The sequence below is a fragment of the Fundulus heteroclitus genome, chromosome 17 (assembly GCF_011125445.2).
Source record: "Fundulus heteroclitus isolate FHET01 chromosome 17, MU-UCD_Fhet_4.1, whole genome shotgun sequence".
Classification (NCBI taxonomy): Eukaryota; Metazoa; Chordata; class Actinopteri; order Cyprinodontiformes; family Fundulidae; genus Fundulus; species Fundulus heteroclitus.
The window spans coordinates 18,222,690-18,250,063 of NC_046377.1; the positions used below are offsets into that span (position 1 = coordinate 18,222,690).

Consider the following 27,374-nt stretch of genomic DNA (forward strand, 5'->3'; position numbering starts at 1 on the left):
GAAATTAAGTTTGTTGCAACTGTAAAGCACAACCCAAAACAGATTTTGCAGCATCAGGCTCGATGGCCTGTCAGCATTCCAGCAGTTAGGCACTGATCTCTGAAAGCAATGTGTGCAAAAGTAATGTCTTGCTTTCTTTGTATTCATTCATTGATCCATTCTTTGATATCACATACTTCTTGGTTTCTGTGGTTATGTGTTGAAACTGAAAAATAGAGTTGTGAATCATCATCGTCTTATTCATGGGAATACACAGTATTTTGGAATAGTTATATAACATATTTCAAGCTTAAATGAAAGTTTCCCCAGGATGGTGCCTTGAGGAACCCCACATCTGGTCTTTATGATTGTCAAATGACCAATAGCGGTACAAAAATCTCAAGTAACATCGAAGTACAGATGAAAGTGAAATGAGTGAAAAAGGTCTATCCGCAATTAGATTTAAAAAAAAAAACATAGTAGCTTAAGCATATTCATATGTGAATTTTTTTTATCCCAATAGTTATTACAATGAAAATTGTTGATAAAGAACAAAGAAACAAGTATTTTTTCCCCAAATAGTGCAGGTCCGGTTAGTTACAAGAAACATACTTGCTGTTTTTACTTTGACCACTAGATGTCGGCAGGAATTGATGATCCTTTAAAACAGACTTATCACATGTAAAATAGACTTGCATTGATAGTGTCCAATGTTCTATTGATCCGCTTTGATAAGGAGAATACTTATTGCCCTACACACACATCAACTATCAGGTTCCTCAATGCACTTACTAGAATTCAAATAGATAAATAATAAACGGGTCATGTCTTGATGGGTAAGTATAGATAATCGCTCACCATTGTTACATTTTCTGCTGAATGTAAAACTAAATCTATCAGAGATCCTACAACCAAGAAACACCTGAATGATTATTAGTCATGGCCAGTGGGATGGGAACCACTCTCAGAATGTAACTCATTACTATTTGAATTGGTTGGATATTGTAAATCTAAGCATCTGCATATATGTACATAACCTCAACCTGCCAAGGGACAAGCACATGGAAACTAGCCTTGAATTATAATATAATTATCTCACACATTTACTTATACCATATATTTGTTCGTACACATGCGATGTCCTAGTTCTAAACAAATAAAACTGAAATCTAAAATGTGCTGCTCAAGGCGCTGTCATTTGCATTTTGGCATTTTTATTAAACATGTATGTCCTCCACTTCTTAGTTCAAATCATGGAGTACTTTAACACCTTTTACTATATCTGAGCTGTTAACATACAACTTTAGAAGTAATTATAATTTGTTCTAAAAAAAACTTGCACTTTTAAAGGGGTTTCTGTTAAAACAGGAAACATAAAAACTGGGGCATGCTTTTACTTTTAATTGGCTAGATTATTGTAATGGCGTGTGTACAGTAGGGCTATACAACATATTGCAAACATATTGTCATTGCGGTATCCAATATTCATTTAGCAAATCTAGAGTGCAATAGTTGTTGGATACTATATTCCAGATGTTATAAACTTGCATTTTACATGCTATTGCAAAATTTAGCTAGTTGAACAGAGCTACACAGTAGATGTTTCAAATACCTTTTACTGTTTCTTTGTTTTTGTTTGATGCACACATTTAACTATGTCAAATCAAATGTTTGTCAACTTGTAATATATTGTTTTTAATCCGGCTAATTGTTACCTCCTTTAGTTTATTGTAAAAGACTCAAAACCTTTACTGAAAGTTCTCGTTTCACTAGCCCTAGCAGCCATATTGTATTTTCAGGTCAAAGTCAGTAAGGAATTCCCGATTCATACTACATACAGGTTATTTTACCTGACGTGAACTTAAAAAATAAACCTTGACTGGCAGAAATGCGTAGACTTGTAGCGGAACTACCGTCTACCGTTAAATGCCACCCACAAGTTAGCCGTGCTTTTATTTTGAAGCAACTTCCGGTGCTGCTTGGGCATCGTTCGCTTGACTCCATCTTTTCTTTTCTGGGACGCCGAAACTTCACAATAACTCAATGGGAAGGTGAACGCGGAGCATGACGCTTCCATGAAAAGTCCTTAAAGATTTTCTTTGGGACTTTAGCTTTCTGGGGCGTGAAGGACACAACCGAGAGCTATTTCCATACCGAAAACGGTAAGTTGAGCAAAGTTTCATTGAAGTTTGGTCTGGTTTTCCGGCAGAATGGACGGTTAACGGGCTGTTTGCTCTGGCGGCGTTGGTGCGCTAGCTTAATTTAATTAAGGGCTCCAGCTGCTAAGTTTCTGGGTCCCCGTAGCTCTGTGATTAAATAGTTACTTTTTAAGGTATAAACAATTTTTTGTTTTTGTTTTTTTAGACTCCTAGAAGAAAGTTGGGCTATTTAATTGACTCATTATATAACTTAATATTTATCAGGCTTCGTTATGCATATGAAAACTAATAAAAGGCTATGTTTATTATATGGGTATGTATTTTAAAAAATGTTTTTAGCTTTTATTAGTAAAAGTCCCAAGCAGGTCCAGTTTTTGTTTATATCTTAAAGGTAAATCACAGATAATTTATTTCCCCATGTCCTTTCAGTTCTATCATTTTCAGCTAAATTTTAGAGCCTCTGTTTTCTATTCATATACACATTAAGTGTAAAGTTTGATGTTTATGTATTAAAATTACTTTTTTTTGTATAGGGAAAAAGAAGATCTAATATTATTTATTTTTTATTAAGTAGCTGGGTGGATATGGACAATTTTATTAATGTTTGAGAAATTATCAGATGCTGCGGGTTTAAAATCTTCCCAAATATTGTTTATTTGTTGATGTCTTGTAACATCAATTGACAACCTTAAACTTTTCGAAGCAGCTGTATACCAGTCTAATGTAGGACAAAAGGATAAGAAGAAGGTGTAACTGTTTTGGCGGGTTTATTATAACCACTAAAGCATTGTTGTTGATAGATGTCAAGTTAAAGGTTTATTTTCATACAATGATGTGAAATAGTATTTGCAACCTCACATATTTCTATTACTTTTGCTTTTAAGTCATATTCAAATGTGTCAGATCAACAAACCGAGGTTACAATCAGTTAAAACTAACAAGAGTAAATCCAAAAACCTGTTTGTAAATGAACAAATACCCCTATTTATGAATTAACCACAATAAAGTACAAGTTCTGCTAAGATGAGTTAAACTTCCACAAGATACACTTTACTGCCAGGTCTGCAGAATCCAGAATACATTTAATAGAACCTGTTTAACAACATGAAATAGGGCTGCACAATATTAGGTAATGGTGAAACAAAATTGTCATTGTCATTGTTGGAAAAATGGTTGATAATGTGTGTTATGACCCACACACAATGTCTCTACAACTCTCAGAGATTTGTAATCCTAGGCTACGTTCACACTGCAGGTTATGATTCTCAATTCAGATTTTTTCCCCCCGCTGAAATCAGATTTTTATGAGGTGACCGTCATCCGACTTCTGTCTGAACAGTTCCAGATCGCAAAGCGACCCGCACGCACAGATAACATATAACATATAATAAAGTTTCTTAAAAATAAAAAAACTAGAACATTTAAAAAAAATAAAAATAGATACCGGCCACGTCTCTCCTTACTATTATTAAAAAGCTGTTGAGGAATGGAAGCCGATAATATTAAGACCACATCATAGCAAGACGAAATAAGGTAAGAAGAAAGTAGCACAGCTATTAATTAGGGTTGTGCATAAAAATCGATACAAAGATTGATATCAATGTTTTTAAAAACGATTTAATATCGATATTCTGGCTTTCAATATCGATATACCTCCCAACCCCTAGGGGGCGTTATTACAGCGCAACATTACTGTTCACAGCGAGGAAGTGCAAGTGAGACGAATTTGTGAAATTTGCGGATTTTAGAAGCACCTTCGTCCCTAAAATCAGACATTTGGGCACATTTTTGGTTTCTGTAATACGTTAAATGATTTGAACCAAATGCACTTTGTTTTTCTGTTAATATATCAGTGTTCAATAAATTGAACATCAATAAAATATATATAATATAATATTTGGCTGGTTGATTGAATGACTTTGAGCAATAACTTAAAAGTAATAAATATCGATATTGGAGTCAAATCAAGCTGAGCTTGACTGCGGATGGGTTAAAAAAAGCTGATACATATCCGAGTTAGTACCACATATAGAAGAGGCACATATTAGATTTTTTGGGGGGGTGAAATGATCGGTATTGGGTCGTTCACACTGCCGTAAAAAAGACAGATATAGGTCGCATATGGGCAAAAAGATCGGATTTGGTTCTCATTTCCCTGCAGTGTGAACGTAGCACTAGTCACTAATGTGTGTATCGCTTTGGGGGCACTGAAAGTCTTTAATTTATAGTTGGGTAGCATAATTTAAATGTATGGCAAGTAAAATCGTAAAGTCTAGCAAATATCAATCCCAATAGTCAATTGCGATTGTGCACATATTCAGTTTATGGTGACAATTGGGATTCAACATATTGTGTAGCTTTGACATAAGGTAGCAAGAGTGCATGCAAGCTAATCAAAGGTTGGCGCACGGAGTTAGGAGTTTGTCCTGTAACCGACTGGTCGCCAGTTTGAGCCTCCCCTCCTACCGTTGAAAGCACAGGGCGACGGCAGTGTTTAGTAGTTCCACCGTCCGATACGTGAGACATTCCTGCTTTTCCAACTAAAACACGTCCATCCAAATCCTGACCGATCACAGAACAGTAGTCAGACGCCTCACGAGAGATAAGTTCTGCCCAAACGTGTCGAGAACACGCAGCGAGAACCACCAGAGCAGGGCTATAAGAACAAAATAACGTCATTACTGTGGAGCAAGAACAAATTTCTCACTTCTAGTGGAGTAAGTTCCAGCCTTCAGTCGTCTTGTCCTTAGGCAAGAAACTTCAACCGCTTTACCTGCTGTCGGTGGTCAGGGGGCCTGCTGACACCAATGCGGTACCGCGCGCGAGCTATTTTTAGAAACACAACGTCACGATGACGTCACATCACGTGGTACGCAGTGGGGCAAACTCCGGAAAGCCGCCGTTGTTTCGCTGTAAGAGACGTGCGTTAGCCTAGGTTTTACTCGGTAAACGACTGCTTTTTCCAAATCTAAGACCATGGTTTTTAAACATTGTTGCAATGGAACGTGCAACAGCGACTCGAGTTACGCTGATCGGCCGCATATGAAGGATGTTTTCTTCAAGACTGCCAAGGAGAAATGTGTGACACCGGGGCGGTCAGCCTACACAACAGTTCAACCCGGAAAAAGTTACCAAATTCAAGTACATATGTAGCAAGCATTTTGTCGGAGGAAAGGGCACAACCGAAGAACATCCTGACCCAATTCCAGCGACATCAAGTAGTGAACAGGTAAGAGTATTTTGGTGGCCGACATGTTAATAAAGTAGCGCCTGCTACCATGATAGCATATAGGCTATCATGGTAGCAGGCGCTAACATGATAGCCTGCTACCAGGATAGCTTACTCAAAAACATTTCAAATGAGACAAACATTAAACATATACCCATTCCTGGACGGTGATTGCAAACAACAACAAAAAAAAAAAAACGGCCGACGCTGCCATGATCGCCGCGCAGGAAAAAAAAAACAAAGCTTACCGTTCATCAACTCGGCCAGTATTCCAGTCTTTTTAAGCCCTCGAACCTCAAGCCATCGTTTGAGCTGAAGGTTGGTGTGTTCTTCGACAGTGCGACCAGTAAACCGTGTGCCTGGGACATCGTCTTGGGAAAGTTTAACGGGTGTAAAGTCGGTCATATCTGTTATCCGTGCGTTCTCTCCTGTATGCGTTCTCTCCTGTATGCCCTACCTAAGCGGCAAAAGGGGCGTTGCTCTTGAGACGGTGACGTCACGTGCGCGGTACCGCATTGTATGGCAGTCAGCCCCAGGGCAGCTGTGGCTACAATTTTACTTACCAATGTCAGCATTTGAATGAATGGGTGAATGACTGAATGTAGTGTAAAGCGCTTTGAGGTCCTCAGGACTTGATAAAGCGCTATACAAGTACAGGTCATTCACTGCTGTGAAAGATGCTGCGGGTTAAAACTCATTGGTCACCAAGCTACTGACTGAACGTTCCCTACTAATCCAGGCGGACAATAGAAAAACACAAACATAGTGATCTAAAACAGGAAAAGCTATCAATGGAAAACCAAAAATACGTTCAAGGAAGACTGAATGTGATGTTTAAAAGTCAAGTTTTCCAATATCTGGAATCATTGCGACATCGTTGTAGGAAATATCGCATTCACAAAGGGTTCGTTGAGTGGATGCTGTATTTGATATTTCAAGGCATTTAAACTCTACTTGCTGTTAATATCTACAGATATGGTCAGTGCTACATTAAACAATAAAATCAGTTGCACGTTTCCATAACTAGTTAAGGTTAACCCAACCTAAAAACTCACACGTTCAACCCATTGAACACAGGTCCTTCTACAGAAATTGTTCTTCAAACTAATTTTTTTTTTCAAGTTTTTTTTTTCTCTCTTTCAAATCTTGAAGCCTTAGTCCTGACCTTCACTTTTAAGCTGTTATTTATATTGTGCCATTTTTGTCGTAAAAGTGCCTGTATTTGATAAAGACAAACAAAATATTGAATCAAATCCCGATTGTTTTAGTTGCGTACAGTAGTATACTTTGCAGTAATGCAACAGAATGCTACAGAGGAGCTAATGTAAGATCTCCATATCAGGTTTGCTGTCAGGTAGCAGTTAAATATGTAATTTCATTGATAAAACAGCAGAGGCTTAATCAGGTTGAAAAGATAATCACATATATTAGCTAATGTGATGGCTAGATTACATCCATGCGTGGAAGAAGCTGCATGTGGACAGGTCTTGGTTTTGTTTAGAGGGGTAATGTCTTCTGAGGTAAGGAAACTATAAATATTGAAGGTAGCCTGTGAAATGTGACCTGAATCACTAACTACTGGAGCCTACAGAGGCAAATGGTCATTGTAAGGGTATGGGAAAGAGAATAATAGCTTAAAATTTGAGCAATGCTCCTTTAGGCTGTAATGTTTTTATTTGTCCAAATGGTTAACCTTTGGTAACTTCTGTGCCCTCGGTAATGGCACGAATGTTGATTATTACAAATTGCCTGAAAGGATGCAGCTTGATCCCAGGGTGTCCAAAAATGCTCTAAACTAGTTTTATAACAAGCCCTCTCCCTGAGTCTCTACGCGCTATTTGGATTTTAGTATTTAGTCTTTTGTACTGAGGAAGTGAAACCTAAAGATTTTGGTTAAAAAGACAACTTTTTAAGGCAAGACGTAAATAATTTAAATAGCATAGGTGTGTCAGTCATTTGTTGCGCTGGCGTTGTTGGACTTAGTACAACATTTAGAAACACAGAGTGAATTTCTTTCATCTTTCTTGAATCTGTCCACTCGGTGAGGTTAAATATTGGTTGTGTAAACATGAGTTTAAGAAAAACCTCCCCATGAGGCTGAGCAGGACCTTCTGGCAGCGCTGTGTGGGCCTCTGCTCTCTTGGCTTCATCAGAACTGAAAGCATGACAGGATTTCACGTCTGTCTACCTTTGTAGCCATATTTGTCCTCTGAGCTGGCTGGCTCTTCTGAGACCTTCCACTGCTCTTCATTTTCCTCTGCAGGCGGTTAGGAGGTTAAAGTCTGAATAGTGACAAAACTTAACTGTAGTCACTTGATTTGGAGCATTCATTCTGATCTAATAATACTGTTATCAGAACACGGACAGATTTGTAGCTTCCTGTCCTTATCTAGCTGAAGCCACGTGTCCCAGAATTGACCGGGCCTTTCTGTCTCTGGATCCTTTTATCCTTCCTTTTTTTTTTTGCATTCCCTGCATTCTTGTTGTGGCGTCTTTTGGGTGAAGGCGCTGTCACTTTTAGAGTGCTTGATTTATTGGGATGTTTACATGCCTTTAAAATTAAATTAAGATATTAGTTTAATTTAAAACATTTGCTTCCAATCCTCATTTCCATTAGAGCTGCGTAAATTCCTCTCCATTTGAGCTCTGTTGATGCTTCAGTGTCTGAGCTGGTGTGACAAACGTAATTTATAAGGGCCGTTTGGATGTAGGATTACAGGAAAATGGAAGTTTCTGAGAAGGAAGACATTTCTCCACAATGAACCAGGAAAGGCTTCCTGTCAGGACTCTCTGAAGGTCTTCCTGAGCTTTGGGATGTCTCTGTTGCAGTCCTGTTTTTTAGGAGCTCTGTTTTTGCAAGCTCAAATTGTTTATTGCAGCATTATTTTATCTAATGCTGCAACTTGGAGATTATACCATAAGGCTTAAGCCAACATATCTGTGGCTTCTTCTTGATAACAAAAACAAAGATGTGCAGTTTTTCTTGGCTAGCTGGGATCTCTTACTCATTTCCTCCAGCTCTTTATTTTTCCCCCCTCTTCCAATGTGATTTGTGCCTCTGTAGTTAGGGCCACGTGGAAAAACTGCAAAAACTTGGGATCAGTGTTACCGTGCTACCATGTGAGTCTGGGAAAGACAAAGAGTTGTTTGTGCGGCCACCACCGCTGCAGAGAGAAATAAAGCAGCAGTTTAAAGTCTGAGCTGATGTTTCTGTCAAACAATCTGACCCGGCAGCAGCCCGCACTAAAAGTCCAGAACATCTCTCATGGGGGAGGGTAAACAAAAGGGGAGTGTATGATGGAAGCTTGGCCTTAAAGCTGGGCTAACGTCCAAAAGTTCACTTCATATCTCCAACCTGCTACACTTTTTCACGTTGTTATATTTTAATCTTCCTCAGATTAAATGATGTCATGCAGCAGCAGACTGTTGGGTCTGAGGAGCCTCTTTAACACATTGGTTGCATCTTATTGATCAAATAAACACTAGAATTCACACAAACCAAGCAGAGGTCGCTCTCAGCAGCATCATCGCATATATTGCTCTAAATGTAAATGTACAACTTCCCCATTCTCAAAAACCTACTTCAGTGTACATTAAAAAGTCCAGTTGTACATCTAAACGGCATGTAACTGCTTTAATTTATGTTATCATCTGTAGTGATATTAATAACACGGACCAACACTGATTGGGGGGAAATCTGTTATTTTTAGACATCAGTTTTTTATAATGATAAAACTGACAAAATAAGATTATGCTAGTAAACATAACTCTTTTTTTGGTTATTGTAGTTTTTTTTGGAGTAAGGATGCAAACAAAAAAAATGTATTTACAATTATTTGTTGCTTAATAGTTAATTAGATTAGAGTTCGTCCCTTTCGATTAACTGATAACCTCCTCATAGTCCCTCTTTCAGTGTTGTAGTATGGCCTCCATTCAGCAGAGGGCGCTGTCAGTCATTCTAAAGTGGAGCCAGACTGTAGTAGTGAGGAAAAAATAATGGCGGACGCCACATGAAACGCTCCAAATGGAGTCCGGTGTGGGATTATTTTGCACTATTTAATGAGGATGCAAGATGTTCTTAATGCAGTTTTCTGTTTTTAAATCTAAACATTCAACAAGGTCCTTAAGACATCAGCTAAATAGCTGATCCCATTCAGCCGGGCTGCCTGGTGGAGCAGCGTCAGTTTCTCAACCAAAACTCACTTAAAAAAGCGGAGGGCATTACAAAAAAAGTGTAACATGATAGAAAAAGACATGATGCCACAGTTAATGGTGAGGGATTTCTTGGGGATTATTAGTTTTTCATACATTTTATTCGCTTCAACTTATTTGTTTCTATTCAATACCCTAAGAGGTTTCTGTTTTGTTGTAATTTATAACTACGTCCAAGTTTAATAATGTGAGAAAACGACAGCTTTGTCTGATACATTCAGTATTTAATACAGGTAGCACAAACTGTTAAAATATAACAATGTTCCTTTTTTAAAATTCAGCATATTGTAAACAAATTAGCCCTCCATGTTATTAGGGCTGCGTACCGAATTCGATTCTTTTATATGCACAGACCAAATCCAGTCGGTACCACTGGGTACTGATTCACATAACAACAAACGGTACCATGTTTCTGTACCTAAACACATGAATGTGACACTGAAAATGCGCTGCAGATTGCGCTTGCTGCAATATAGACCAGCGGCAGGAATACTTCTAATCTGAGGAAGCACCTGGTCACTGCTGCCAATTTAGTGAATTTCTCGCTATCTTAAGTGACTTTTTAGACACAGCCAGCGGCATTTTTTCATAAAAGTGACCAGCGAAAAAATCTAGTGATTTTCTTCTGGTATTGTTGACTTCCCGTGAAAGAACCAATCGCTTCACAGCAGTTATTGTCCTGGGAAGGCAGGGAGTGCTGCTGTGAGCGTCTTCCCAGCTTCTCCAAGCCCTGTCTCCCAGACTGCTGCTGCTGCCTTGTCCTGAGACCCGCCTGCAGGCCGAGCAAAGAGGAGAGTCTCTCTTCCCCTCTGCTCATTCCTCATTCTGAATGTCCTGCCCTGATTTATAAAGCAGGATAAAATGTAATGCTCTTATATTGTTTTTTTTTTCTTCTCTGAAATTGTTGCACTAAAACAATTCCCTGAATTTTATTCACACACAGCTTCACTCCCGTATTCACCTCGTTCTCTCTGTGCCTCTGATAGCTGCTGTTTTGGTAAAAACTAGTTTTATGTGGCCTGGATTCAGGCAATGTGTTAAAAATCATAAATTATTTAATAAGGTAAACAAGTTTGTATATTGAGAATTAAATAAGTAGAAAATTTAATAGAGATTTTATTTATAAACTAACATTTATTACTATATAAGAACAAAAAAGTACAGAAAATAGGTAACATTAAGTACTGGTATTGACTCCCAAATACCGGGTATCAGTACCATATCGGTTCAAATGTGAAAAGGTACCCATCCCTCTTGATACAAGAGAAAAAAATAATCATTAGTCGATCAATAAGATCAATCAACTTTAGATTAACTCATTAATACTTGCGTCTGTAGTTTGGAGCAAAAATTCAAACTGAACGGCAAATTTTGGTAATTGCAATGTTAATCTAAATGGCTGTTTCTCAATATTTGGGTGTTTGGACCAACGTGGATGTCAAAACCAAAGTACTAAATTATCCTCCACTAACAAACTGATTCTTTAAGCACAGCTTGTTTTTTGTGATAACTTTATTTGCAAAGATTCAAAACCACCTGGGACGTCGTCGCTTTGTTTGGTGGCTAAAGAAATCCCGGTAGGTCCAGTTTAAAATACTAAAAGGATCCCATAAAACGTTCAACAGGTTGGATAAAAAGCTTGAATTGGGACGGGGGAAATTGAAGACAAAGGATGTCATCTCTTGATGAAAGTTTGCAGGTTTATAAAAAAGTTTTTAGGTAATGTAATAGGTAATGAAGTTTAGAAACTGAAAAATATTTGATTTCTTTTCTGTTTTTTTTTATACATATCCAGACTTCTGCAGGTGAATGATGAAGTGAACATCCCTACTTTTCCAGACCTTTAAGGAAAATTGCATGAAAGAAACAGCTGTCAGGTGAAGTGTACTTGATGCATAAAAGGTAGTCTGTGAATCTAAAGGAAAAGGAGAACGTTTACCTGCATAATATGTAAAAGAAAGAACGTAGAACCAAATGGACCAAATCTGCCTTATAGACAATATCATGATTCTTCTGCATTAAGAGATCAAATGACATCACTTATCTCTAATATAAAGCTCAATATTAACTTCATTGACCTACTTGTATTTACCTATAAAACAAAGAAAACTAGATTAGCATCAAGTTTGATGCATCGGTGCTACATTTCTACGCTCTAACAGAAAATTGGGCTCAGGACCCCACTTAGAGTCAAAAATGTTCTAATGTAGTTGGACTTAATAACAAAAATGAGGATTGTAAAGCATAAACATGATATAAATCGCAAAGGAAATGTAATAGATTAAAAAAAAAATAAGGTTTGTTGTTGCCGTTTGTGTTACTGTGATCCTGTTTAAACCCTTTCATTGGGATTGTTTGGGTCACAAGATGAAAAGGTTGGGAACCACAGTTCTAACCTAAACCATCACTGGAGAGCAGGAGCCTGAATACGTTATGTTGCTGGTGTAAAGGATCTTGGGAGGTCATGAACAAAGCAACATTAGCGTGGAGCACATTGTGATTGACAAGGTCCCATAAGATATAGGTTAAATTAACAGAAACTGGCAATAATAAAATGATTTGGCTCAAAGTTTCAGATTATAGATCATCTCTGTGTGGGCGTGGTTGCTGCATCTGTTTTAAGCATCTTTGATGGAGAAGTGTTAGCATGTCTGCAACAAGTTGGTGGGCAGCTTTGATCTGAGGAAAGAACAACATTCAGCCTGTTTCACCGTTATGATATGCAACTGGAAACAAACACGTTGACATAAGTAGAAGTGATGAACAGTCCTGGGTGGACGGTTGAAATCATTGCTGAAATCATTCTCCTCTTAATGAATAATACAATCCAACCATATCCAATCTCGCTGCTGCTTATAAATGCATTGCTCTTCCTACAAATTATATTGTACTGCTTCCTCTGCAATGAGCCAGTTTGGTTAAGGATTGCACATCTGCAGCACAGCTGGAAGTGGGCTACAGAAGGAAGGGGGCTTGTAAGAGTTACAGAGATCAACTTTTCAGCATATGGGCAAGTAATCTTAGCCTGGTATTTATTATTATTTTTTTTTTTTAGGATTCTGCTCCTTCCTCGAGCTATATCCCATTCAATCCATCTGCTTGATGTTAAAACCAAAACGCAGCAGCAGAGAAACTGTTGGGTCTGTCTTTCTGTGACGAGCTGCGTTAACTTAATTCAGGAGCGAATTGATAAGTGAATTATGTCCAGTTGTTTTTTGCTGCTGGTCAGGATTTTCTCTATTTTCATTTAGTTTTGAGCACAGTAATTGGTTTTAAACACCTAAGTTTGATGGCACCTGGAGCCTTCTTATTCCCCATAAAGCCTCTGTGGTTGCAGGTTCCAGGTTTACTCCATGTGTAGGTCATCTCATCCTAAATCACATCTGTGATGGGCTGGTCTGGACCAGTTAGTTCCTTCATTCAGACACTGAAAACTGGGCAAAGAAGGACCCATGTTTATGCCGTTCTCATCAGGAAAGAATACACTCTGGGTCCCTTTGAGGCGTGATTAACTGAAACAGGATGCTGTGTGTGTGACAGAGTCAAAACAAACCGTGAACAACAATGGAGGCCTGATGTCACTGAGGATTAGGGATATTTCGGGCTCTGGTTACATAAAGATTACCTGCTGAAGGAGCAGTTCTGTGCCAGTTTTTTTTTTTTTCTCGCATCACCTCGCTTTATCTATAACGTGAAGTGCATGCTTTAGAATTAATTAGCTGTTTTTTAGTTGTGCTTGTTTCCTTCACAGATCAGTGGAAATGTTTTGACACAGAACAGCAGCTTAGTGAAACGTATAAGGTCAAAAAGGCCAGCAGGGATTTCGGTACCAGGCGTTAATGGAGACTAACCTGCTCAGGAATGTCTGGTGTATGTAGCGCTCACCCCTCCACTCACTGTGGGTCGCCTGGACTCTGTCATCAATCATAGCTGCTCCATCCAGACCCTTGTTTGGATAGCTTGAGAGATGGGTTCTAATCTATAGGCTTTTCTTAGTTTTGGGTTAGAAAACTACTATTCAATTTATTGTCACTGATATCAATGCAAGAAGAAAAAGCTTTAGGCATTTATTTATTTACAAATATAACCTTTTAACACCGGTCTGTTTAATTTTATATGGAAAAAAATCACATGTAGCATATAATTGTTAAAGAACTGTCTCACAGCTGTTGTTTGTTCAGTTATAGGGCTGCACGATGTCTGGAAAGCATGTTGGAAACATTGGTGATGAATGACTGCTTGCAAAAAGCAAACACGTAAACGGTATTAAGGCCTTTCTGCTTTGGGTTTGTAGCACAAATGGAACGCAGGCGATGACTGGTCTACCCAGCTACTGGGAACAAAATTATTTCCATCTTTACTACAAGATCCTCAAAAATGCTGCTTCTGGCTGACGTCCGCCATTCAAGCTATAGTTGGTTATCCTGTTCAGAAACACTTTTTGTTGTACTGGGTAAAATCGTGTTTCCGTCCTGAAAGTAGTTAATACAGTATATATTCTCAAAAAGGAGGCTAAAAAATCATTCTGTGGGAGCTGCAGGCCTGTAAAAGCTATAACCAATCTCTGCTGTTTGGTCCAAAGGGCTTGGATATGTCAGAGTTTTCTTCCTACTCTCACCCAGACATTATATACTCACCCTCGTCTGTCCCTTAAGATCTGCGGGTATCAACTTATCTATTGGTTGTCCCACATGCCAATCATTCTGACGCGCTCACGTATCAATCATTCTGGCTCTTTCCTTCCGAGTTTCCACTTGCTAGCTGTGCACGCACACTTTTAGTGTTTATGTATCCGGTTAGCTTAGCGGCTAGTTTAGCAGTTAGCCGTTCATTGTAGCTCCGCTGCTCTCACTTTATACTTTGAACATGGCTGAGAGTCGCAAAAGGCGAACCGTGTTCATGTTTATGAGAAGACGAGGAAGGCCTCAGTAGAAAGAAATAAGACCAGGGTGGCTTTTGGAGATTTTTTTTTCACGTAAACCCCCTGAAGAGTGGAAGAGCAAGGTTTGTTCAAAAAGGGACATTGGGAAACTTCCGGAAAAATCGCTCACTCTAGCTTTAAGGCAGTGAAACAACTTTCGTATTGATTCCACCATAGTTAACAATGGATAAGTGGAATTTCTTTCCTGCATTAGTCCTTTTTTTGTTATGCCATATTCATCTGAAGGATTTACCTGGAGTCTCATCTGACCAAAGCAAACGGACCAAGTTCAAGTCCCAGTAGAGTTTGGCAGATCCAATGATTTTGTCTGTGACGGTAATGACAGAAAAGACTTTCTTGCCTCCCAGTGAGGCTCAGTGATCCCAAGAGGCCACTCTTTTCCAGTCCAGTCAAGGCTATCTAACAATTAGTGGACAGGTTTGGGTGTGTAGACTTTAATTTTTTTTTGAACAGCTATTTCCTGCTCAATGCAGATCAACAATGATGTGTCTTACTCAAAGGACATGTTGTCTTGTCTATACAATTTTTATGAGTGGATATAAGAAACCTTTGTCTCATGTTTTAATGAGCCAGAAAAAAAGAAGTTTAATATAAACTTTCTTGACACAGCTGCTGAGAGATGTATCATCCTTCAGTTCACAATCTATTGTACAACGGGTTTCCAGCTAATAGCCCTTAGAAAACAACAATATAGGAGCTAAATTCATATTTTCTGCCTATGAAATTACATTAAACGACATGTCTTCAGAGATTTGACAAAAGTTGTGGACATAAACTGCTGTACTGTTCCATGCTGCTTTTTATGGGCCGAAAGAGGCAATTTTCCAGTTTAAAACTGGTTCTTTGCCAAGACGCGTCAGGGTTCTAGCCAGCGCGTTTCAGCGAAATGGACCGTTACACTGACAGCTGTCAAAGTTACGCTGAAATTAGACGGTCAGTACGACACAGATGTTTGAGAGCAACATAAGTCAGTAAAGCTCTTGATTGTGCATCAGATTCAACACGGCTATAAACCTCCCGAACCACATTAGCTAATGCTAGCTTTTATTAGCTTAACGAACAGCCGCCTCTGAGCTGCACCACGTGACGCTCCGATTTGGGAATGCATCCAGTGAACGGAACAACAAACCAGCGCGCACCAGCCTGCTCGCGTGTAGCCGTCCATCGTTACGCTGAAAAAAAAAATCCTGGTGAGGACCCTGGACCGTCCCCACTCACAAGCCGATCTCTTCTGGTCTTTTTCCGCGGTCCATGACGGACCCGGCCCACGTAGACCGGGTCCTTCGAAGGATGTAGCCCCTGAATTGGGACATACCCCTTCAGTTTAGGAGCCTTAGTGCTACACCATATTTATACCCCAGGGGAACAGGAAGTCACAGATTTCTGATTAGATGTTCCTAGTGATGCTAATCAGCGTAAGTAAGTTAAACATTAAAATAGCTCTTTATCTCTTTATTTTATGGATAATGTAAAGGTCATCGTGTGTTATCAGGGGTTTTGCTATTAATCATTTTTTTTCTAAAAGAGTAAAATCCCCACCCCCACCATTCTAAAAGGGGTTCCAGCAGTTTAGTGCTAAACATGGGAACTTTCTCTGCCAGCCTTTGCTACAGAGGGGGCTGCTTATTGAATTTCAGTTTTCCCAGATATTTATCTTAAATGACTTGCATGTGGGCCATTAAGAAACTCTTTTTATGCCGTGCCAAAGGGAACTTCTCCTCCAACTCACAAAAACATCTCACATTTCTCTGAAGAGGACCCCGACGTCGCAGCGCCATTGATTTAATTTTATCCTGAATGTTTACTTATTGATTGTTCTGCTGGTCCTGCTAAATCAGAGCCACATGACTCGATAGGAAACACATAGACCAATCTTACCTCGAGTTCCACTTCCCTATTACGTTTATGTTCACCATTGATGCGGCGGTAATAAATATGAACATTTTCTGTTCGTTTTGAGAGGAGGTACCGGCTGTAGGTTTCTCTCAACAGCTAAATAAATACAGCTCCAGCCTGGGTGAGAATGAATGATGGATTCCCATCAAACCACGGAAATACTTGAGTAAGATGTCCGTCTGCTGGACTCCTTAACCTGAAATCCCCGGGGAATTTTTAAAGTTGAACAGGAAAGCAGGTTGTTTTCTATTATTGCTCAGTAATTCATTTGCTGCAGATGCTGCAAATCTAAATCAATGTTCATGACATTTTGGAAGAGATTCCTACCTTTTTTTATTTCCTCCTGTGTGTTTAAGGTAAGCCACTGAAGCCCTTAAAAGCCTCTTTGTTTTAACAGCAAACCTGAGTTCATATATTGAGGTCACTGGTTTAATTACTCTCTTAATGCTTGTCTCGTATCCTGAGGGGTCCGACACGGTGACCCCTGAGAGGGAGGAAATGAAGCAGAGCCTGTTGCACCAACCCCCTCCCTCCCTCCTCATTCTCTGGTAGCAGAGACCCGTTGGAGGCTGCTAGGTCCTGGCTGTACACATTCTTCATGCTGTCTCCATTTCTTCAAATCACATTTTTGTTGGAAGTGATGAGTGGCTCGCTTTAGTAACACAGAGACATGTGATACGTGTTGAGCAGTCATGGGGATGCTGTCCAGCTTTGTTATGGAGGGTTGAGATGCCGCGCATGCCGAGGCTACAAGGCCTGGGACCCCTGGGAGAATAGTACTTTTATTTATGATAGCAACATGCCCCACGGTCGGCCATGACTGTCTGGCTCCGGAAATACGGCCTGCTGGGCAGTAAGCCCTGGAGATCACTTTGTTTTTTGTCTGCGAGGCTGCAAGGACTGCAGGGTTAATTTGATGCAGCACTCATACGGAGGAGAAGAATGAGACATTGTGCCAAACTGAAATAAAATTCATGATAATAAATGTCCCCTATTGTATTTAATGCAAATCAAGAAAAAAAGATTGTAGCTAATCATTGGTTATTATCATAACAGTTCTGTTTTTCACCATCAGCATTGTTAGATTTCCTTCATCCTGCACTTGACGATCAGTTTTCAGGACTTCATGTGACCAATTTGCTCGTTATTCTCCCCCCACTCGACGGAAGTGGCTCGTCTTTCCTGTTTTTCCTCGCGTAACGGCTCAAAACATCCTTCTTCAGACGTAACATGGTGGGGGAATACTTGCAGGGTTACTGATTGCACATATACATGCCTGCAGATTTGTGGATGTTGTGGGCAGAGATCTGGAGAAACTGTTATTTCTGCTGTGGTATTTGGTTTTAATAATAACTGTGGAAAAAAAGGCCCAAACAACATAGATGGGCATTAACAATTACAGTAAATTACAATAAAATTGAACAGTTAGTATGTTTCTGTAATTCAGTGAGAAAGAGGACCTCATATATTCATTAGTTAAACTCATAAATTACATTTTTCATTGTGGGTAAATCTGCTAATCAACCTGCTAATGACACTATTTGTGAAGTTGCTGGTTTGAAGCTGAGTTCACATTATTTTCACGCCTTTATCCTGGTCAAACTTCTCTCCTTTCCCCTTTTTTCAGGTTCGTTGAAGGGAAGATGATGTCAGACGCCAGTGAGATGTTGGCAGCAGCCCTGGAGCAGATGGATGGGATCATTGCAGGTAACCCCTGTAAACACAAGCTTTTATTTAAGTGGGCATAGCATGCTATGGGGTCCACTCCATCTGGAAGTCATTACACTGCAGCCTGGAAAGGCTACTCTTTGGTGTACTGTAACTCGGTGTCCTCCTGCTTCTCATGCTTTGCTTTAATGCTGATTTTCCTGAATATTGAGGAGTTTTGCATTCAGCTGAAACAGCCTCAGGATCCCCGGCCTTTTCCTGCCATCACTGCCTGAGAGATTACAGGAAGTTTCCGTTGTCCCTGCGTTGATGAAACTAATGATTATTCAAGCCTTGTGAGCTTGGAATATGAACTTTTGGCTGTTGCTCTGTATACTTCTGCTGCTGCTGCTGCTGATTGGACCGGCCTACAGATTTACAGTCCCCACTTTTCCACTGATGTGTGTAATTATAGCGCTGACCTTTCCAATGGGAGCGCGGCGGCTGATCACATGACACCCACCCGTCTGTCCCATTTCCGCAGAAACCACAGCCATCATCGAGCCTCACTCCCTCGCTGCTGTGATTGTCAGAATATTTTTGTATTTATTTATTTATTCAGCTCCCTCGTTGTCCATGTGGGAGACCTTGATTACAGCTGACATTTAAGATGGATGACGGATGGTGTGGAGCAGGCAGAGGTGCATGAGGCGAACACTGTGTGTTTTAGTTAAGTCGTGAGGCTGACGCTCATGAAACAAACAGCATTAGAAATAATGCAGCGTAGGAGTAGATTTGTTTGCTTTATACTGTTTGATGAACGCTTCAACAGGGAAATCAAGGAAAAATAGTTTTGTATCGTTCAAGTAGGTGAAACATGACCTTCAAATAGAAAACCTAGTCAGCTTAAAGATGTGTAGATGGAAAAAGGCTCTGCAGAGACTTTGTCTTTTGGCAACTTAAAGAGCTGCTGGTCACCTTATACTGGGCCATCATTCAGTCTGTCCGGAGTTTATTCTTCACTGTTTGTTTGGCTCCAACACAGAACAGAGCAGGTCTAGACTACAATGAACAATCATGTCTGCAGAGGATCGTCAGGGCTGATCGTCCCTCCATGCAGGACGTAGAAAGGTCTAGGGTCAGGAAAAGGACAGCTAGCATCTCTGCAGACCCCACGCATTCTGCACACAAACAGTTCCAACCTCTACCTTCAGTTCGGGGCTACAGAGCGCTGTTGGCTGCCACAAGCTGCCACAGAGACAGCTTCTTCTTCTCTCAAGAGCAGTTAAAGGGGCCATGACAACAAAGGAAGTTTCTGCTTACTCCTGAAGGACGAGAGAAACACAGGAGAGTGACCGAAGTCCATTTATGGAGACTTTACGGAAGACTTTCCTTGAATGTGAGGGAATGCAAGGCAGAGTTTTCAAACAAACAGATTTTGAAAAAAAAAACAACTTCTGTACCAATATGGAAGGTGGCGACCACAATACTGTCATTTTGCACAAGTTTATTTCATTTCTAAATGCTTCCACATGTAAGGAAGGGGTTTTTGTACCTGAAAAATCTGCTGCATGATTTTTCTGTCACCGCTGCGGTGAACCAGAGCCGGCAGCCAGAGGCGAGTTGGAGCTGGTTGCCTTCACAGCCCAGCCAGCTGTGCACCACGGCGCGGACTATTAGCTTCGTATTTCGGTCCCACTACGTTGAGTCGCGCTGCCAGGTTTACAGCCTTTGGTCAGCTTGGCCTCACCTGTCCGCAACCAACCCTTGTTGTAGGGACATTTGGCCTGAAAAAACAACAAGCTGATGTTATTTTCTAATGAAATTCTTTGGAGAATTTACATATGTAGATATGTAAATTCTACATGAAATGGTTTATAGTGATGTCATGGCACCATTAACAGTCAGAGCACCCAGGTTGATACCATGCTTGTCATTGTAAAAAGGAAAAACTTGGAAAAACCCAAAATGGTCATATGGAATTTTCAGCATTTTGTTTTCTGTTTAAATAAAGACTTTATGCACCTTAGAGACCCTGGAAACATTTCTGGGAAACACGTCTAGACTTAAAAGTGAGAATAAAGTTTTATTTGAATGAAGAAAATCTCCAGTTTTTTTGACATGGCAGTAGTCAGATGCAAGTGAAATAAAAACCAACCACTGGGAACAACATCAAACAGCATTGTGCTTTATCATGTTTTGTCGTGAAACGACCACAAACAACGCTGTTTTGTAACGGGATTTGTTGTGAGAGATCAATTGTGCCCCATAGGCTACGTTTACACTGCAGGTAAATGTGTCCCAAATCGGATCTTTTTGCCCATATGTGACCTATATCTGTCTTTTTCACGGCAGTGTGAACGGCTCAATTCTTTTCACCCCCCCAAAAAATATGATTTGGACCACTTCCATATGTGCTAGTAATTCGGATACGTATCTGCTTTTTTTTTCTTAGCGCCCGCAGTCTGAACGGTCATGTTTAATTTTATTTGTCTTTCACATCACTGTCTCTCACCACACACAGCAGTAGCAGTTGGCGCTCCATAGAAGATAATTTTAATAGCTGTACTGCTTTCTTCTTTCTGTCTTGCTCTGATGCGGTCTTAGTATTGTCGGCTCCTGTTGCTTAACAGCTTTCAAATAATGAGAGATGCCGGCCGGGATCTGTTTTCTTAATTTTTATTTTTTATTTTAACAAAACTTTATTGAACACTTCCAGAAACGATTACATTTACCATTACTTCCATAAACAGTGCGCAGCTGTGTGTCTCCTTCTGTTATCTCCGCATACGGGTTGCTTTGCGGCTTTGAACCGTTCACACAGAAGACTTATGGCGGTCACAGTTAATAGTAGTATGAACGGCCACCTCAAAAAAATATCAGATTTTAGCAAGAAATCTGAATTGAGCATCAAGGCCTGTAGTGTAAACATAGCCATTAGGGGTGGGTATTGCCAAAGAAGTCACGATTCAATTTGAATCACGATTCACATGCCACGATCCGATTCTATCACAATGCATCACGATACTTCAATTATTGTAATGTATCGCGATGCATTGCGATATTTTCACTGAACACTGTTAGAAAAAAATACAGCCATTACCAGTGACTGACTGGCTGTGTATGATCTGGATAGTGCCTTCAATTGATACATAACTGAAAGAAACTGAATTCATACGTAGCTGTATTTATTGAAACGACTTTTGGAGGTATTGCCATGAAAACAAATATTACTGTTACTGGAGTGGACACACTGACAAAAAGTGCTTAGGATTTATAAAACTTAAAATAACAAAATAAGGATAATCAGTGCCGTTTACTTGGCCACAGTGGTCCTTTAAACCAGTGAAGTTGTATTCCACTTGTTTTTGGCTGATGTTCGCCAACCATTCATGCAATTTTATTTATTAATTTTTTTGAATTAATAATCGATACTTGGCATCAAGAATCGATGCAGTAGATTGCGAAAATTAAAATTGCGATGCATCGTCATGACTATTATTTTGCACACCCCTAATAGCCATAGTCAACTAGAATGTTAAAACACAAAGATTTTCCCATAAATTTTGTAAAACAACACTTAGATTTTCTGTGAAAATCTAGTTTATTTTCCACGTGTTCAGCCCAGTTTATTCTTGATAGCCTATACATGAAATGTGACCCAGACATGCGTCCAGTGTGAGTCTAGATGGATGTAACCGCCAGAATTCGGCCTCTTTACCAACTAAACATTATTCACGCTTAGATAATGAATAAAACTGAAATAATGTCATTTATTTATTCTTTCTGTATGACCTGGTGCCAAATGACCCAAATGACCCTCACGCCTCAGACAGTAATGTTTTCAAATCAACATCAAATATCAACTGGTCTAGAATCATGTCACTGATCATTTTTAATTCAAAGTGTTTCTTGTCCGATATTTAAGTTCATACTGAAATTCTTTCTTTGCTTTCCCCATCAAAGGCCTACAAAAAAGTCACATAAAATGTATGTAAAAAAAAATAATAAGAAAAATACTATGAAAAAATACAATAGAGGGATAAAATAAGCTTCACACCAGATGTATAAAATTAACAAATATATACACTTTGTCGCTGTGCAGGCAGACGAATTAGCAACTTAGTCCAGAGTTATTGTCATTTTTGAATTAGGAGTATAATAAAGCAGTTTTTGCAAAGTTAACGCTGTGAGCTGTATTTCTGTGTGATCATTTAACTTCATCTTAGTCAGAGAGATGTCTAAAGGAAACCAAATAGATTAAAAGGGCCCACCAAAGCTTAATCAACTTATCCATCTGTAGTGGATTTAATGAGATGAGGCTTCTCCCCACTTTACCTTTTTAAAATCTGCACATTCTGAAAACAGAGTTGTGCAAAAGGATCTATTTCTATTTATCATCTGCTCTCTGCGCCCACAGATGAACACTTAATGTGGTCTCAGCCATAAATCTTTCTGTGAAGTTACAGAATGAAGTTGAATGTGTGTGGGAACACATTTGATTCTCATTTTGGGTTTCACTCTAATCTAAATTACTTCTTGTATCGTCATAGCTTTGGCTTTTTTATTTTCTGACTCATTTGAAATAAATTCAGCGTAACTGAACTCTTCACTCTGGCCCTGAAGGCTCCAAGGCCATTGATTACTCCAACGGGCTTTTTGACTGCCAGTCGCCCACATCTCCCTTCCTGGGCGGCTTCCGTGTGCTTCACCTTCTGGAGGACCTCAGAGCAGCGCTGGAGCTGATGGACAATGAGGAGCGGGACAACCTGCGCTGTCAGATCCCAGATTCCACTGCAGAGGGCCTGGCAGAGTGGCTGCATGGACGAACGGTGAGAAAAGAGGTCTGCAGAAGGCTTTTTAAACCCCCTGTGGTAAAATGGAGGCTTCTTGAACTGTAATTTATTGTTTGAGAAGAGGTCTGATGTGTGTCTGTTTAAACCACTGGAGCCACTTCATTCCTGTTGCTTTAATGACTCCCACAGAAAGACGGAGTAATTTAAGCCACTGTCGTCACAGAGTCATGACGGATTCTGATATAATATGGAAGGGGAGAAATTAACCCTTTATATGTGTTGCAACATTTTCATACATGGAATTGTATGGATTTAAATGGCCTATATCATGTAAAATCAACTATTTTGAGCTTTTAACTGTTATGATGCTATTCCTTCATCAACATCATGCCAAAAGGAAGTATTTGCCCCGACCGTGCCGCCCCTGCCCAGTTAACACCAAGTGGTGATGTGAGGCGGAGCGATGACAAGGCTCTTTTAGCCCCTAATCTGCACCGCAACAGCATCCGTTCTTTTTTGATACCATGCTGCAGCAGCTCTAGGGCGACCCCACATGGGGAGAAGCAGCGCTGCAGTGAAGGCAAGCGTCTTCCTTTCTGGTTTGAACAACAATAGCAACAGAAAACAAACAATATTTTATAACTGATGAATACTCCGTAGCACAAAAGGCAGTATTTCATCATATATATATATATATATATATATATATATATATATATATATATATATATATATATATATATATATATATATATATATATATATATATATATATATATATATATATATATAAAAGCACAATATAGAGCCTTTTAAAGTATTCTTTTAGGCCTGGATAAGTGAGAATACAGTATGAATAGAATATTGCCAGGATTTCTTCCTTATAGTGTTGCTTAAATGCAGCGCCTCAAACTCAATCACAGCAGCGGCCAAAACCCAAAACTACGATTCAGGCCCAGAAAAACAGGATTAATGTTTTAATTAGTCAGCTGTACAAGGGGGAAATAAAGCTGTTTTTTAAATTCAAATTTATTTCAAACATTTTGTCTTTGAAAAAAGGAGATTCAAGGAAAAACAAGATATATAACTGAATTTATAATTATTATGAGGAGGGTGCTTGGAGTCGTTTCTTGGCAACAAGAACATTAATGTTTGCTGCAGAAACTCCTAGAGTACTTAGAAGGTGTGCATTGAAAACCCATTTTCTGTGTAAAGACTGTTTCCCCCTCATCACAGAGAACAGTTTCTCACACAGCTTTGTACCAGCACACATGCAGAGCATTAGAGCAGCATCTTTTCAGGGATGCTCAGTAAAATAAGTGTTTTGGGAACTCTGTTTATTACCTGGCAACCTGGAAAGTGCCATTAGTTCCCACCAAGGGGTCCATATTTCTGTTCCTCATTCATCAGTTCCTCTGTTTTCTGTCCATCTGTTTGTTCCGAGCCCATCTTTTTATTATCCATTCATTTATCCATCCACCCATCTGTTTGCCTGTCTATCAATCAACCCATGTTTGTTCATTATGTATCTGTGGGTTTTTCCAGGTTACATTTTTAAATCCTTGCTGCTATGGAAATACCTTATTTAAATTCATGATGAACTTTATTATTTCTATTTTAAAAATGGTCCAAATTAGGACCAATTATTAATATTCATGATAAACTTTATTATTTCTACTTAGAAATGGTCCAAATTAGGACAAATTATTTAAATTCATGATTAACTTTATTATTTCTACTTAGAAATGGTCCAAATTAGGACAGATTATTTCTAATTAGAAAATGGTCCAAATTATGACAGTTTTTTAAATTCACGATGAACTTTATTATTTCTACTTAGAAAATGGTCCAAATTATGACAGATAACGTTGAAATAAATTCAGAAAAGTTGGGAACTTTGGCCTGAAAAACAAGTAGGAACCTTTATTGTTAATTTAATGTAGCTATTTGTTACATTTCACATTTGATGTGAAAATATTCTGGAGAATCAGCCAATTTGGATTTCAAAAGTATGGAATCTGGATTACGAGCCAAAACCCTCAAATAATTAAAATGAAACCTCAACTTCACCATGAGGGAGACGCGCTTTGCTGTAAATACCCGGGTATTTAAAGAATTTTAACTTGCTGTCGGTTTTTAACTGATTTCCTACATTTACTGTTAGAATGAATGGATTGTTCTCAGTTTTTGTTCAACTAGCATACTGGATGATAGGCAGCAACCTAAAACAGGCAGTAAAAGCATCCTTTGTTGGTCGCTTAAATCGTAACAAGGTTTCCCACTGGCTGTAGACTGAAATAAAGGCTGGGAGGCAGCGGTAGTGAAGCCAGAGCATCCATCTCAACAGAGGAATCGCACCTTTGCCTTCATATGGTTTCAGGATTTACACCATTAAGATTCTTTTATTTAAGTGAAATATTGATTGGTTCATTTCAGGCCCGTTGTCATGACATACAATGAAAGCATTAAACTGATGCTCTTGATGCCTAAGCGTTTTTACTTTACCTTTCCAGTTGTTCCAGTTTTGACTTATTTTGTGACATTTCTTTTTTCTAAGAGTAGAAATTATCAACTATTGTTTCTCTTTCAGGCCAACCTCCACAGCTCTGATGCAGTCTACCAAGAGCGTCTTTCACGGCTGGAGAGTGACAAAGAGTGTCTTATTCTCCAGGTCATTGCAGCAACACAGAACAATTGTTTCTAAATGTCCAATTTGGTGTGATTGTATAAATTTACCGTGTAGTTAACTGTGCCAACAAGGGTATTGTTTCAGTGCTTGGGTTGAAAACTGGCAAAATTTTACATTTCAGTTTAAATCTAAGGTGTGTATATATACACTAGAGACCAAAACATAAACTATCACTGTAGGTCAGTCCCTACAGGATTTCACAATTTATTTATTTTTGGCAATCAACTGATGTTTTGGTCCTCTATAACGATAACTATATCCTGCATTTAACAGGTCGGCAGAAATTTTAAAGTGTTGTTTTTTAATGTTTCATTATAATTTGTTTTTCTTTTTTTAGCTTAATCATACCAATTAAAAAGTCAACAGTTCAATCTTGTTCTCTAGCCTGTTCCTATTTGCTGGTAGAACAGGTAAAAGTGTTCTTTAGACTGCAAACTCCTTCTATAGGATTATGGATGCTGGGATCAAGTCAGGTTGAACTTAGGTTTTTATTCTTAGTTAAGCTCCAGGAAAAAAAAAACATACCATGGAAAAGGAAGTAAAGCTGTTTAGGTTTTCCTTAAATATCAAGTGCTTATATATTTTTTTCTTTACAACTTTAAACCACCTAATTAAAGCTGTAACTACTGTGCAGGTGAGTGTGTTAACAGACCAGGTGGAGGTGCAGGGAGAAAAAATTCGGGATCTGGACAAGAGTCTGGAGCTTCATCGGGAGAAGCTGAATGGTGCTGAGGAGCTCCTTCAGCAGGTGAGGTTACGGCCACTATTATTAAATCTAGATCTACTGGAAATCACAGTTCTTACTTCCTTTAAAGAGGCTGTACTTGTGATGTTGGCACCACTTTACTTACTGTTAGTGCTGATCCTCAGGAGCTGTTAAACCGGACCGCGCTCGAGACCCAGAAGCTGGAGCTAATGACCGAGGTGTCGAGCCTGAAGCTGAAGCTAACCGCTTTGGAGAGAGATCACAGGGGCAACGATGTAAGCCCCCCTCCCCCCTTAAAAGTGTACTTTTTAGTGGCTGTGAAATAGAGCAGAAAGTTGCTTCTTTTTTTTTTTTTTTAAAGTTGCACCTGCACCATGACTCCTGGCAGCCGTCCAGCCCATTCAGTCATTGTTTTTAAAATCACAAAGGTCCGTCTCGCTCGGCTTGAGGACTCGGATCTGTCATGTGGTGTTGGTTGAACTTTTTTGGGGTTCACAAAGGAGGCACAGACTCTCTTCTTACTCAAGCAGCTGTTTCCTGACAGAATCCCCCCACCCGCCCACTCACATTTCAGCTCTCCAGAGTAAAAGCTAAAGTTTCCACAGTCCCCGTTCTCCGTCTGGATTGTGTGGTTTAACAGCAAAGGGAGGCAAAGACCTTTTTTCTCATCTGTGAATGTTTATTTTTCTTCCCATCAACACTTTAAAAATCATTAAATTAGTAAAAATCTAAATAATCTTAAATTACTGTATAGAATAGCTCACTTTTGTTGGACGTTTAAAGGCAGATTTGTTGATATTTATCAGCAGTATAGACTAAACACGAAGGCTATCAGTGATCAGACTTTTTTCATTTTGATTGTTGGTTTTTACCTAAAATTCTTAGTTAAAAATGTGTTTGGTCTGGAAGCACTGCAGAAAATGTACCATTTTATCAGGGCAGATCTTCTAAACATTTATTCTAATAACCCAAACGTAGCCTATATAAAGCTGGCTACTGATGAGAGATGACTTAGTCACTGTAAATAAAAAGTACACCCGCTTTCATTTTTGGGGGTTTTACTTACTGCACTAAAACACACATTAGGTACAGAAGTGTGTTAAAACAATCCAAAGGCAA

At 39.3% G+C, this 27,374-nt stretch overlaps 1 protein-coding gene and 1 long non-coding RNA gene across 3 annotated transcripts in view; one reads left to right on the plus strand and one right to left on the minus strand.

Annotated features, from left to right (window-relative positions):
* The first annotated feature begins 1,990 nt into the window (after positions 1-1,990).
* Positions 1,991-27,374, plus strand: part of ppfibp1a (PPFIA binding protein 1a) — a 40,693-nt gene continuing 15,309 nt past the window's right edge. The window contains exons 1-6 of the mRNA XM_012878982.3: positions 1,991-2,141; positions 18,045-18,124; positions 22,691-22,896; positions 25,451-25,531; positions 26,184-26,297; positions 26,420-26,530. Of these exons, the coding sequence (XP_012734436.2) occupies positions 18,061-18,124; positions 22,691-22,896; positions 25,451-25,531; positions 26,184-26,297; positions 26,420-26,530 (576 nt within the window). The 5' untranslated portion in view covers positions 1,991-2,141; positions 18,045-18,060. The remainder of the gene's footprint in view (positions 2,142-18,044; positions 18,125-22,690; positions 22,897-25,450; positions 25,532-26,183; positions 26,298-26,419; positions 26,531-27,374) is intronic.
* Positions 19,330-26,489, minus strand: LOC110369547. Of its 2 annotated transcripts, XR_002429164.2 has the most exons (3): positions 26,401-26,489; positions 19,620-19,851; positions 19,330-19,389 (listed from the first exon to the last, which is right to left on the minus strand). It is a non-coding gene; the product is annotated as an uncharacterized LOC110369547 (long non-coding RNA). The 2 variants fall into 2 exon arrangements; XR_004933110.1 differs by lacking the exon at positions 19,330-19,389 and having other exon boundaries at positions 19,555-19,851.